The sequence below is a fragment of the Simochromis diagramma genome, unplaced genomic scaffold (genome assembly GCF_900408965.1).
Source record: "Simochromis diagramma unplaced genomic scaffold, fSimDia1.1 OVJJ01000603.1, whole genome shotgun sequence".
Classification (NCBI taxonomy): domain Eukaryota; kingdom Metazoa; phylum Chordata; class Actinopteri; order Cichliformes; family Cichlidae; genus Simochromis; species Simochromis diagramma.
Window position 1 is genome coordinate 20,142,922 of NW_024387414.1, and position 14,483 is coordinate 20,157,404.

The 14,483-nt window shown below is 41.9% G+C and overlaps 1 protein-coding gene across 10 annotated transcripts in view; it reads right to left on the reverse strand.

Annotated features, from left to right (window-relative positions):
• The window catches only part of sox6 (SRY-box transcription factor 6), a 129,422-nt gene that overhangs the window by 16,374 nt on the left and 98,565 nt on the right, over positions 1-14,483 (reverse strand). For all 10 annotated transcript variants that reach the window (XM_040012088.1, XM_040012091.1, XM_040012095.1 and 7 more), the window contains 3 exons: positions 9,429-9,578; positions 7,227-7,404; positions 6,855-7,042 (listed from right to left, as the gene is read on the reverse strand). In XM_040012088.1, coding sequence (XP_039868022.1) covers positions 6,855-7,042; positions 7,227-7,404; positions 9,429-9,578 — 516 coding nt within the window. The remainder of the gene's footprint in view (positions 1-6,854; positions 7,043-7,226; positions 7,405-9,428; positions 9,579-14,483) is intronic.

Below are 14,483 nucleotides of genomic sequence, written 5' to 3' on the forward strand. Positions count from 1 at the left end.
CACAAATTTTCATAAAATTTTATATACTGAGCTTAATATACTTATTGGTTATAATTTCCATAATTTATATCGGTGAATTAGAAATAGACTGGAAATTAGGGCTGTAAATTATCCGCAAAGCATCACGGTTTTGTTTTAAGGTTGGAAAAGATTCAGTGAACTAATGCTTCTTTACTGCACACGCATCAAGTGCTGTGATAAATTAATGGCAGTTTTATTATTTTATAGTGTCATTAAATTTTTACTGATCACTCTGACACAGAGAAGTAGCAAAGGACATGCAGTATCTGGGGAAGCTAGCCATCCTGCCAGAGAAAGAGAGGGAGAGACTTTGAAAGAGGGAGCCAATCAGTATATGGCCAATATTTAAAAAAACAAAACAAAACCCAAACATATATATATATATATATATATATATATATATATATATATATATATATATATATATATATATATATATGGTTTTTAAAGTAGCAAAAACCAAACATAAATGCTACAAGGCCAGCTGAGGAAAATGTATTGAAACAACGCAAAATAAGAACAAATTGAGGCTGGTGTGAATAGACAAAGATAAAGAGAAAGGAAACAAAAGATATAACAGTACACATCATTTCCCTCCCACTCTGACCACGACCGCTGGCAAGCAACTTGTCCCTCCCTTAAATGACTTCAGCATGCAGCTCTCCTCCCCACAACTAAAATTATAGCAGTGCACTCAGAGCTGTAGTGGAGAACTGCCACCCACAATAATCTCATCTGCCCTGCCTGTGCAGTCTTTTGTCTTTAAAGTTTGGTAACACATGTATCTGTTCAGTTGCACATGGCTGGCTTGTGAGGGAACTCACAGGGAGACTGTGAGTCACAGAGGAAGATGAGAAAACAAAGGGGGTAGATAGCAAAGTTTGTGTAACGTCTTGGGCGAGGGAGCCCAAAAGGGCCCTTGTCAGTGTTGTAAGGAAAGCTTTAATCTGGCTGGCCGCAGAACATGTGCCGGAGGCCTGCTGCTCTACCCACAGGGTGTATTCTGGGCAGAGGCGGGTGGCGGACGGCCCTGTGCATTGTGCCTACTCCGCCCTATATTTAGGCAACGCATTGCCAATCCTGACACTCCTTCACTCTCTCCTTTGCAAATAGCTTTAGTCAAAAAGGCAAAGGCAAATCCAGATGGATCGGGATTGGTCAAATACACATGAAAGAAAAGTACAGCGAAAACTAACTGTGGTGCAGTTTTTGGAAGTCAGCTCGGTTTGGAGGATCGGGTTTGGCTGTGAAATGAAAACTGAATCTTCTACATAAATAAAATAAATAAGTAAGTGAAACTTTACATTTCTCACACCACAGTTAAATGAAACATTTAAGTCCCATTATGAATTCTGAGAGCAGTTACAACTGCACTTGGTGAGAACCATTAAACTAAATCTCACCACACTGGAAAGTGTATGATTGTATATGATTAAGATCTCATGATTCAAGATTTTACAGTGACAGGACTCCCGCTTATATTTGATAATGTGCTGAACTGGCTCCAGTTATATCACACACCTGGTATGTGGCAAGCTGAAGGCAGTAGTCCTGACCACAATGCAGGGCTTTGTGTATCAAGTGTCAGTCACCACTGTGGTCTTTAGTCCTTGAGTGAAGACTCTGAGGGTCTCAGACTAAAGCCCTCAACAATCTGTCCCAGTCCTGATGCAGACAAAGACTGCACTTTAACATGGCTGCAGCTTCTCACAGCTCAGCACCTCATCTGTTTTGTATTTGTATTGTAACCAGTTGTAAGGTTATTTATAAGTCTGCAGCTTTCCAGTAGTTTTTGCTAGTTTTGAACCATTTAAATGTTAAGTACATCCAGCCATGCGGTAAACCCACAGTGCCTTTCATGCAGGCTGTTGCTCTCTTTTTACCCATAGATGTCCCTTTGCTAAGGCTAATGCAGGCAGCAGCAGAATCAACAGTAGCAGCCACAAAAGCCTGGCATCTGTTCCATAGTAGTCATACTCAACATCACACAGAGCGGAGATGGCCGGCTATTCCAGTCCTATTTGTACTGCCAGGGCATCAACCCGTTTGTTTTAAAAGGCCTTTAATTAAATTAAATTAAACCACTTAAACATCTTGTAAGCTAACCTCTTGTGTGCTTTCTGTGATTTTCGTTTTTTTCGTGAAAAAAAAAAAAAAGCATTTTCATTATTCAAGATCATTTTTGCTGCAGTGAAAACAAGACAAACCCACACAGTGTGACCCTTCAGTGCTAGTTTGAAATTTAGTTGAAACAGTTTATTTACTTCTACATGTCTACTATGAACATTTTCTCATCATGTTATTACATTACACATGTGGTTGGAAGGAAAATGTCGCAATACTGTGTCATTCTCAATTCAGCCCGTGTGCGCTGACACATAAATTGTGTATCAATCTGAGTGCTGCGAAACATTTCTAACACGGTGTTCAGTTCCCATTTTCTTTGCCGCACCGCTGAGGTAATTTGTGGTGACAACATGTACTTTTACGAATTTCCAATTCTTGATGAACCAGAAATGTTCGATGTTAAGTTGGGCTTAAATCTCCAGCCTTATCAAACCTGTTCAGGTTACCAACAGCAGGATATTACAAACTGCGGCTCTACCAAAACGCCTTTCACATCCAGACAAAACATCAAGGCTTGTTGGACACTCTGGCCATCATGGTCCTACTGCAACAATACCATAGACTATAAATGGTCCTTTGTAGCCTATTCTTTTCCTCATCCTTTGTTGAATGTGCCTTGTGGTGACTACAGCATCACAGGTCTTAGCCACCAGGGCCAGCAGCATTTCTAATCAACTGTAGCCAGCCAGAAATGCACTATGTTAGATGACAACTGTAGAAAATAATGGAGCCACCATCGCCAAATGACCCTACCAAGATGGACTCTTGATGTCTTTCTGGGGAAGAGGCAGGAGAGCAAAAGACTTGACCTGGGACAGGAGCCCGCAGACACACACACCATGCACAGGCGCATTTTATCCCGAGTCATACATTATTTTTTATTCTTTTGACTGAGCTGAACAATTGGACAAAGCATTAATGTAAGCAATCTTCACAATAGCACTTGCTGGCTACAGCCAGTGTCTGGGAGCGGAGCATAATCTAATTTGGATGGGCAAACCCTTGTATGCCAAGGATTTACATTGCAGCCAAAATGCCTTGGTTTGCAATTTCCAAGACAGCAGTCGAAAAGGAGCAGAAAATTGCTTCCAGGGCTGCAAACCAGACAAGATTATATTCAAAGTCTTTGTGAGGGCTTTGCCTGAATAGAGTCCTGGCATCACACACATACACACACACACACACACGGGGGAACAGTATAACCACTATAACCAATAGGTTAGGAGTCTGGATTTTGTTGGAGCACCAGTGTAAGCTCATTTGAATATTTACAGGCTGAGCTTTGGGAAACGGGAAATGGACAATTGTAGTCATCAATACTGAGGAGAGGAGAGTTGTGGGGCAGAAAGGGCAGTTCGATAGGTTAATGCACTGACCTTTCCCCTTTTGATTCCAGTTAGGGACATGTCAGCAGAGGAATATATTTTATCTGACACCTCCAGAACATCACATACTACAGTTTATTGGAACTCAAGCAAAAGAGGTTGATGCTCCTATTTTAGAGATTTGTTTATGCACGACTTGTGAAAAAAACTGCAGATTGAGTCACATGATCAAACAGTATGTAGTACACTGCTTGTGTGTGTGTGCACATAATAGATGAAATGTATAAAATGACTTTTGTCACATAGTCATGAATGAAAGGCTGAACATTCAATTAACACTCTTTCTTCTTAATAGGAATTCCTCTGCTCATTAACAGGCAGTTTGCAGTTTCCAGACAATTACACTATTGATTGTACACTTGGCCAGTTTTTAAATGTATTGAATTCCACTTGGATTTTTTTTGTCTTTATTTAATGTGGCTAATTACATAAAAACTAAAACTCTTTTATCACTTCTTTATGTAGATATATGCAGTATATGTCACAATGGGGCGATACAAGCCTACTATTGAAAACTTTTTTGAAATATTTAGCTTTCTACATCTCTCATGTGTTAATTCAGCTTGAACATTTGATATGAATGATTTGAAATGATTGCTCTGTCCTGCTGAGTCAGTGGAAATGTATTAGCAGGCGGTACCTCAGGTCAAAAATGCATCCACGCAACATCTGAGTAAAAACATATACACGCAGATGCTTGTTATGGTTCATATGACCCTGAAAAACAGCATGTCCAGTTGAAGCTATGGCGCATTATAGAGGGGAAAAATTCAAATGGTTACAAATGGATTTGGTTGTAGTGTATATGACTGCAGGCATACTGGTGCATTCTAGGTAAAAGCTTCCACTGTGTGAGGAAGAGATGGTAAATAATGGAACAAAGTGATTGCCCTCTGCAGACAATAATACCTATAGATAAATATTTTAAAAAGGCAAATTGCAGAAGGGTTGTAAAAGGTTTTATTGTACTGATGGGATATAGTAAAAACAGACAAATAAAAAGACAAGCAGGAAAATCTGCTCCTGTAAAACATGAATATTTCACATGTCCTCAGGTTAAAGCCTTGTATACCGTAGAGCAGAGTCTGATCTACACAGTGTTCTCCTAGGTCAATGGCCAGGAAGGGAGAGGGAGAAAGAGAGAGCTAGAGTCATGGTGATAAAGGTTTGGGAGGAATGCATTGTACTGTTCAGATACACTTTATATGAAAAGATGAATTGATCCATCTCTAAGCAGCACTTAGACCCACTCCTCTGCCCGGTCATTACAGTGGGATAAATCAATATTTAATATCCCCCTCTAACAGCCACACTGAATGATCTTAACCTCTCCTTAATCCCATTTATGTTACCTTTCCAGAATCTTCTTCATGTAAGCTCTCACTTTGATAAACTTCCAAACAAGAGACTGGGAGGGGGGGCTATTAAAGACCACGCCATATTTATGTCAGGTGAGGTGCTTTCTTAAAATATTAATATTCTGAAACTGACCAAAGTGAAAGCTTTTATCTCGGCTATTCGAACCATTCTAGTCTGCTGGCTTGTTGTATCAGCAAAAGACCCGCTCGGCTTCTCTCTCATTTCACTGCTGAATTACAACTGACTGTTCTTTATTACAGCCAAAGGATGAAGATGATGGGGCAATTCTTTTAGCTGACTTGATAAAGCCTGCATCTAATTTTACACCATCCTAATAGGACCAGTGTCACTGAAACTAAGAGGTGACAATATCTCACTATGATTTGCGTAGGAGGCAGTCCAAGGGTGTGCTCAGTTAAGGTGCCGTTTAACAGGACTGATATGTCACAAAAAGAGGTGGGTATCATAGTTTTTTCAAAGGCATGCATTGGGTCTAAATAGCCTCAATACTGCGATCCAACTGTTCTAAATAGTACTTTATTGCCTTTCATACATTCTAGTATTGAATACTATACATTCACTTTGTTACTGCCATAAGCAAGTAAGTGCTGAAAAATACAGACAAAAGGTGTTTTGGTGAGGAATGAGTCATTATTTCAAGCAAAAAGAAAGGATCTCTACAATCTCAGATTATTACTCTAAAACTGGCTGATCACAAGCTGAGTGCAAAGTTGAAAGAAAACAAAAAAAACCTTAAACCGACTAAAAAGAAAGTAAAAACATTTTATGCTCTACATACCACACGGACAGTGTAGCTGTAGGTGTGTGCAGTCTGTTGATTAAGCCATTGTTCTGCTCTTTTCTTGTCATGCCAGAATTAACTGCTTGGCTGACCACAGGTTCACCTCAGTTGTGACGCAGGGAGGCGGCTCCTGTGACTGAGGATGACTAAAGGGTACTTGAACACTCGTGCTTGAAGCGTGATGTGTCACAATGTAACTAAAATAATAAAATAAAAGCTCACAAATCTTTTGTGGAAGGCGGCACACCTGTTCGTCTCTTAAATTGAGTCACATCTATTTGAGTTTTTTGTTGGGGAATTACGAGATTGATCAGTTCAGTTAGTTTCTTATCTTTGTTCATGCTTCTGTGCTTCCTCTCCGTCGCCTCGATGGGCTGCATCGGTTTATTTGCCTCACTTCAGTAAGAGCATAGTTGATTGCCACCTGCATAGACAGTGATATCTTCCAAACACCAAATTAGACGGAAATCAAAATAGATATTCATTGACTTTTTTACATATACATTGACCTAGTTGAGGCTGTTGGTTGAAAGTGTCAGGTGCTGAAATATTAATGAGCATCGCTCCCAGTTTCTGCCTGCTCCTCACAGCCAACTGGCAACATGGCATCAAGCTGAAGAGAGGAGGACAGCTTTTTTCTTTCCTTGATTGACTCATCGATTGAAGATATTTTTAAAGGGAATCCCTGGGAGTGTGTGCTCCTGGTACAAAGCAACCCCATCCCGTGTCAGGGGACGGAGAGGGCTGCAAGTCGGCTTTAATTGGGCAGAGACTTCAGAGTCTTCTTAACCCACACCGGGCAGTGCCATGGCCTGTCATGGCCCTCACACCAACACCGGCAACGCACAAGCTTCTAAACACGCACACACAAACATATTCATGCTAATTTGAGTAAACATACATGAACACACTAAACTATGCCAGCTGTTATCATTACGACCTCCCTGGACTTGGATTAAAGAAAATGATTAGTCTTAAGAATTAATGCTGTAGCAAAATCGCCATGTTCCACTTTCTTGCATAGTTTCTTTCCTCTGCTACTTGCAGGGAGAGCAAACAGTCTTGTGGTCAGCTACTAACATTTTTTCCTTTTTAGAGAAGTCCTGCAATAGAGAGGACCTGATTCAGGGATTTAAAAAAAAAGAGAAAGATGTGCTAACCTTGTCAGCTCTGCAGTTGTTGAGGCCCACTGAAGTGAGGGCAGACAGCTTTGCCTCCATGCCCTGCTGGTGATGTTGCAGCTGTTCCCTCTGGATCTGCTCCCTCATTTTCCGAGCTTCCTGGATGGCCTTCATCACTGTGTCCTGGTCCCCGAACAACGCGGTAGAGTTTAGGCTGGACAGAATATCTGCATGCACACAGAGCAGAGTGAAATTAGCACGTCATGCTGAAAAAAGAAAAGAAAAACAACCAAAATGCAGCCTTACAAACGTTTTCTACTCTGGTCTCTCTGGATGTGAGTGTATAGCGTAGGTGTATGTTTGAACAGAGTAAATCTGTGTTTGTCAAGTGGAAACACTTTGACGTCTTACCCAGAGAAGATCCCCGGCCCAGACCTCCAAGTGGGCTGGGGGTACCCCCCTTGCTCATGAGGCTGTTAGGGCTGCTTTTACTGCCGGGGAACAGATTTTGTGTCGGGGACGTAGGAGACTTGATCAGTTCTGTCGTCTTTGGCCGAGCAGACAGGTTGAGGGGCTGTGTTCCCTCCTCCTACAGCAGAAGAGATAGGAGTATGAAAGAAGACAGATGTTAATGGGTGCCCCCACCTCCTCCGTTTGGAGGAGCTCCGGGTTTCCAGACAGCACAGCTCTCCTCTGTTTCTGGTTAATTACAGAATCCCTATTGTGACCTACACCTCCTCCCTGATTCCTCCCTCATTTTGCTTTTTCCCCTCTCCTCTCTTCTCGTCTTCCCCTCTCCTACCATCCCCTCTCATCCATCCTTTCTTAGGAGCTGCGCCACTGTGAGCTTCCTCACAGTTGCCCAGCGCCTTTGTTCACACTAATTAAAGCAGATTCTGTCTCTCTGTACATCTTCATCTGTTCTCCCTCTCCTCCTCCCTGCTCTCTGTGTCTGCACTCTGGTTCGAAGAATAAATAATGACCAGATAACAGCGGTGCCAATGATCAAAGACAGCTGTTCCATTCATCAGATGTCGACTTACATTATCTACTTCATTAACTTGTTTTCTAATTTCATTCCTCATTTGTGCATACTTGGTTTTATCGTAAGCTTTGATATGCCTATTCCTAAAAAATATGATGTGCAGTGTGGTTCTGAGATGAGGTCAGGGAGCACAGATTTTCTTGGTGCTGTATTTTCGTGCTGGTTGTGGCCTTGAAGACCAGTTACTGATATAAGATGACAAATGCATTTTATACAGGACATTTGAGAACAAAAATGCTTTATCTACGGGTACCCGAAGAGGCCAGGTATTTAATAATGACATATTAAAGTACTCGCACTTTTTATGCTCTATGTATAATTTGAATAAAAATATTATTTACACAGTTAAATATTTGATTATGACTAACAAACTGCTCTGTAAGCTAAAACTGGGCAAAAACCAAGAAACAATGTGTATATTAGATTCTCTTAAATACAATCAAATGCTGAATGATTGTAAATGGGAATAATTCAAAGATGCCACAAGAAAAATGTCACACCGCTCAGGATAAGTCGCATGGATGTACACATCAGTTTTTAAAATCAGATTAGGGCTCATGCTGTCATTAACAGTATTTTTCAAAGCCCAAGTGTCTCCTTGTCCAAACATATGGCTCTACCATAGACTGCCCCAAGGCCTTGTTATTGCTGTGCCAATAACAGTTTGTCATGCAGTGAAGCTGAAAACAGACAAACAAAACTGAAGGCAATCCGATTCCACCGGACTGTGGATGGGGATGGGATGATGCCAGTATACGTTTGCCATCCATTTATTTATGAATAATTCATGTCATCTGAAGTCCTTAATTTTGGCATAATTGGTAATATTTGGACTAGAATTAGCCTTGTATTAACATTGCCCTACTTGACATCCATATACTTGAGCCAGATTGATGGATATTCCTGGAGGCAGAGGACCTGAATGGGTGTGTGTTTTTGGCTGTGTGTGAGCGCAAGCACACGAACAAAAAGCTGGAGTGCTTTCCTACTATTTGAAGGCATGATTTATGGTTTTTCTCCATTGTGATATTATTAAACTAAACTACTTCAAATGGGCGTATGTTTCTGATTATGGCCTTAATGAGCGGGAATGATGTATGCGGCCTTTCCTTTGCATGGAGGTCTGGTGGAGCCGTGCCATACAGCAGCAGAAAGCACATCCTAGTTTGTTTACAAGGGAAAAAAATTGTCAGTCCTACTCAGTAGTTGTATAGCACTGTGGTAAGAGATTTATTCCATTTTAGTTACAAAAAAAGAAAAGCCTTTTCATTGTGAAAAAGAAAGAAAAAAAAAAAAACACGTGTTCCACAAATTACTGGCTTGAAGCTGCCATAGCTATAGCAACCATTTCCACAGAGTTCTGGTTAAGAGAGAGAGGGCCTTGTTAAAGCCCCAGAGATTGATGGTCTGTTAGAGGTTGGGCTCACCAACGGCCGGGTGTAATACTGAAGTACTGAACATTGTAGATGCTAGTTTACTCAGACAACACCAAATAGGCTAGGCTAGGTCAAGTACCACTCAAGGCCTGGGTTGGTGGGTGGGCTGGTTGAAGTAGTCGAGGGTTGTACCTTGACTTGAGTGATGGGGCTGGAGGAACTCTTGTCATTCTTCAGAGATGACGGAGAAATGGGCCCACTAGCCGTGAGTGGCTGGGGGAGTGGAGGCATCTTGGCTCCGGGAGAGACCTGCATGCTGGCAAGCTGGGCAGCATACAGTTGCTGTAGAGAGGTGGAGAAACCCGCAAGGCGTTAACATCCAAATCCAGCAAACATTCAAAGTTTTATATTCTGTCTTTTCCTCTCCCTAGAACTCTCTCTGCTTCTCTGTCTGCCTTCATCTCCCCTCTCTCTTTTACGTCTTTCCTCTCTTTCCATGAGGCTGGCAGAGAACCTCCATCAAAGGTCTTAACTGTATTTCAAAGGCTGAACCCAGAGAGAGACAGCAGTCTTAAAAACCACACAGAGATGGCTTTCATTCAAATACTTGGAGCCCCTATTTTCCACTCATCACAGAGAAAAGTTTGCCGACTGGATGCAAGTGTGTTAGCAAAGATCTCTCGTTTCTCTAGTTCTACACAACTTGCAATTGAAGTTTCTGGTCTGTGTTTTGTCTGTACACAGCAATGTGAGACGGTCCCGTTCCACAACCAACCGCAGTTGGATTGCCATCACAGAAAATGTTAAAAACACACATTATAAAAGATTAGAAATCTTTACAGAGAACACTGATGCAATCACTTTATATTTCTTGGTGTTCATTCAGTAAGGTTTTCAGCTGCTGGTGACATTATTACCCAAGAGCATGGTGCAAATGGCAAAACATTGCCTCAGATAGAGTTGAACTTTGAAGGCTCAATTTAAGTGATAATGTGGCAAATATTTGAACTGGTGGTTAAATACACTGATATTAGGGATTGGATGCATAAAAAGGCAGCGTGAGCCAAATGTATCACATTTTGGAGGGTAATTTATAAGTTATGGCTCAGTATCTTAAAATCAACTTGTCTATTTTTATCTCTTGATTTGATATCAAAATTTATAATATTGAACTGTAAATCAAATGATCATTTTCGTGCCTTTTCTGTGTGTCTGCAGATCCAGCACTCCCACTGGAGGCTTCTTTCAGTTGGAGGTGTGTTTTGATTGGCCACCAGGTAAGTGATGAAATTGGGTTTTGTCTCCTGCTGCAAATGGCAGGGGTCTGTAAAATAGAGCTACTGTCTGAGAAAATGTGTTACTCCACGTAGCCTTAGCCCTCACTTCATCAGACAAATAGCAGCCCTTAACTCCCCTGCTGCCTTGCTATCCTCAGACTAGCTAAACCTTATGGTTTGTTGTGTTATGCAGTCAGACGGTGCTGTCAGAGAGAATCTAATTTCGCTTCCACTGGCCAATCAACAAACCTTGTCTCATTTCCTGGTTTGCTTGGCCGAACACAGAACACATTTGTCTGGATGAGAAAAGGCAACCCGGCCCTGTTGTCCTCACCTTTGGCAGTTTAAATGAAGACTTAGACCAAATAAAGCACTTTACGTCCATGCACATATCTGCAGATATAAACACATATGTGCTCCTGTAAGAAACTTTATCGCTGCCACATAAGCGGCAGTACAAAAGGTCCATTCTTCCAGGGGACCTAGGGATAACAACAGCACATGGGCAGCGGAAATGACAGACTGATTATGTTCCCACAATGATAGCACTGCCTCCACCTCCCTCACAAACAGTCTTTTGTCTCGGAAAGGATCGGACACAGGAGTGGGCCTAACTCTATTTTCTTCTCATCTGAGCTAGACTTAGTTAATGTCACTGTTAAGGGCACTCTTTGTGTCGGCGTATGTGTATCTGTGTGAGGTGAGGTGAGGTGAGATGGATGGTGGGGTTAGCGACAGAGAGAGAAAGAAATAGTGGACAGAAAGAACATATTCTCAATTCACTGCCTATCACTCTAGGCTACATGCAAGCCTAAGTCGAAGAGTCTGTTGGACAGATGTTTGCTAACAGGCCTGTCGATGGGCATGCCCCTGACCTTGTGTGGGAAGAATTTTATTGTCCCGGAAAAAGAACATAATTAGACTTTGCCTCAAATTGCACACAGTCAGGATGCTAGTACTGATTAGCAGGTCAATGCCACAGGGTGAGAAGCAACGGCTACTCTTAAGCCCGAGCAGGAACCCTCCATGAACCAAAGAACAATAAATACAATCAAGGGGAAAGTCAAATCTGTTAAGTTGCTATACAGTGTACAAGAAGAAACTGGAAAAATGTCAGTGTTCAGTGAGTATTTTTCAGTATTAAGTCTGGTAGGGTTTATAGACGTTTTTGGCTTTGTATTTCAATTGGAGACAACAATCACTCCGGTGTCAGAAAGTTGACGTATCCTGCCAAAGCTGGTCTCCCTGAGCTGAACACATCTGCCTGTTTCCCTCAGTTGACGCTCTCACATCTAATAACCCCTTCTTCATAACTGCTTGCCAGGTGGCGTAGAGAGAGGTTCATGGTAATGAGGGTCAAGCCGAAAGTCAGTGTTCCAACACTGGAGTACAGAAGGAGCAGTCAAACCTTTTAAAAATATCAGGACCCTCAATATTCTTAACACTTTTTATTTCCATGAAAAACAAGCAGCACGCTGAGCTACAGTTTGCAAATGTAAACATCAAAATGAATATGTTAGCTAATGGGATTACAATCAGGGGTTTTTAGGAACTGGCAAGAGATAAATATTTTATTTTATGTTCTCTATGAAAAACATGCCAGTCCCATTAAAAGTGTACATGTATGGCAATCACAATACAAAATAATATAAAAAGTAAAACAAAAACAGGACATATAAATCAGAAGGCAAACACATAACCTAACATCCTTCGTCTTGACCCCATCATTCCTCGTTTCCCAGTAGAGCAGAGCAGATCTCAGCAAGCATAGATTCAAAGTGAGCACAACACGCCCTAGGTCAGCTTGTTAGCCTCTGGTAATTAAAAACAAGCCCTCTGGAGGCAGCAGAGGTTAAACGGGGAGGTTCACTTTTCTGCCTGTGACATTAAACTGAGATTACACACTCTGCTGATGATGTTAGACATCTCAAAAGTATGATATGCAATCAGGGCGGGCAGCCCTGTATTTGTTTAGTGAAATAACAAAGCTGATAGCTCAGTACACAATATAATCAATTATGGAGTGAATGTTTTTCCTGCTGGAAACACAGGAGTGTAAGCCTTGTCTTTTAACGAGAAATTGATGAAAAACAAATGTGCGTCTTTCTTTTTTCTTTTTTTAAAGAAAGACATGAGTTGTAGCGTGGCAATATGTGGTGGAAAATATAGTGGCAGATATTTGTCAGATTCTTTGCTGCCAGCAATGATGGTGCATTGCACATTTCCAACTGTGGCTTTTGAATATATTAAATAGGGAAACTGCTTTTAAGCCATTGCAATTTTATATACCAACATCTTCTTTTACATTGTCTAAACACTGTCTAATAGCCACGCTCTCTTAAACACACTCTCATCTCTTTGTGTGCGAGTGTGTCTCTATGTCAATGTCTCATTCACCTCTGTCTGGCCTGGGCACTGAGCACTGGACTGGATATGAGGGCATTAACTGTGCTTCAGTGCACCACACCATTTAAAAGGCAGCACAGCGCCAGCCCAGTTTGCCACAAGGCTTGTACAGGCTCATTGCCCAGGGCGACCATGCAGCCTGACCCAGGCTAAGCCCAGATGTCAAGAGTGGAGGAAGGCGTCCTGGTGCACTGTGCCGATGCTTTCCAGTATGGCTCAACATCTGTCTCATCTGCTGGCACCCAACCTGCTCTGCTCTCACCCCTCCTTCCCTCCCACTGCCTTTCTCAGATTCTCTATCACACAACTACTGAGTAGACAGTCCAGTCCTTCTCTCAGTTTCTAACTTGCATATATGCACACAATCGCAGACTGTCTTGTGTAGGCGTGAGTGTGGATACTCCAGGCCCAGGGGCCCCAGAGCCAACCCTCCCATTCACTGCTGCTCACTGCATTATCAACTCTATCTGTCCATCTGTCCCTCTGTTCACCACTGCCTCTATCCAGCTGCTCACCTAGCCTTCCTATTAGCCAGCCTTCCACACACACTCCAGCATTGCTGCACTGCTCTGGGTTACCTTCAAAGACCAAGCTCCTTTGCTCATAAACACAAAAACAGCTGCTCTCTACAGTATGTCTGTTCTCTACCCCCTCTCCTCCTCTCTCCCTCTCTTTCAAAGTCAAAAGTGCTTCACTTGTTAATGATAGAAGCCATTTCTTCACATCTGTACTACACAGGCATTTACATCCAAACAAAAGATAATGCGGGGTTTGCTGCTCTCCCACTTTCTTCCTGTTTGTACCCGATTGTGTAACACTCTTTCTTATCGCACCAGTCATCTAAGCCTGTGAGTACTCCTTTAGATGTGTCTGTCGGCTCGAGATCTGGTCCGGGTTGTTGCTAAGCATATGGGCTTCTTTTCATCTTTACAGTGGGAGCATGAGCTGAGGCTGGGCCCAGGTTTATCGTGGCCCTGGAGAGATGCCGTTGCAAATGCGGCAAAAGTCTTATTTCTAGCAGCTCCGCTTCCTTTAATGTAAAGCATGAGGATGTCATGCGCCAGGACAATTCATAGGGGAAAAAAAGCCAAGAGAAACACAAAAAATAGCATGGGGTAATTGAAAGAGAAATACTTAAACTAAGACACTTTGTGGTGGTTTAAGAGGTTTAAGAATGAGACAGCAGGAGAGAGAAAATGGACCTTTGACTGAGTAAACGCAGAGGGTTTCTTTTTTATTTTGTCAAGCGGTGACACTACATACAGAGAACCCAGATGTTTTGTCTTCTACAGTAATGCTTTCTGTAAAACGGCTTGAACCCCAAAGTCTGCTTCCAGTGGTAAAAACAGGGCTTTCTCGAAGGTTTTTCAACTGTTCAGCGGTTCATGAAGACGGGCGATATGCATTAGGGTCACATTTTCCTTAAGTAAATAGTTTTTTTCAGTTGGCAAGGAATAATGTACAAACAGCAAATTAAATGCTATCCCAAATAGAAAATTCTTTTGTGGAATTAGGGAAATTCCCTTCTTGTATCTTCACTCAATTGAATATACGTAGTAGGTGT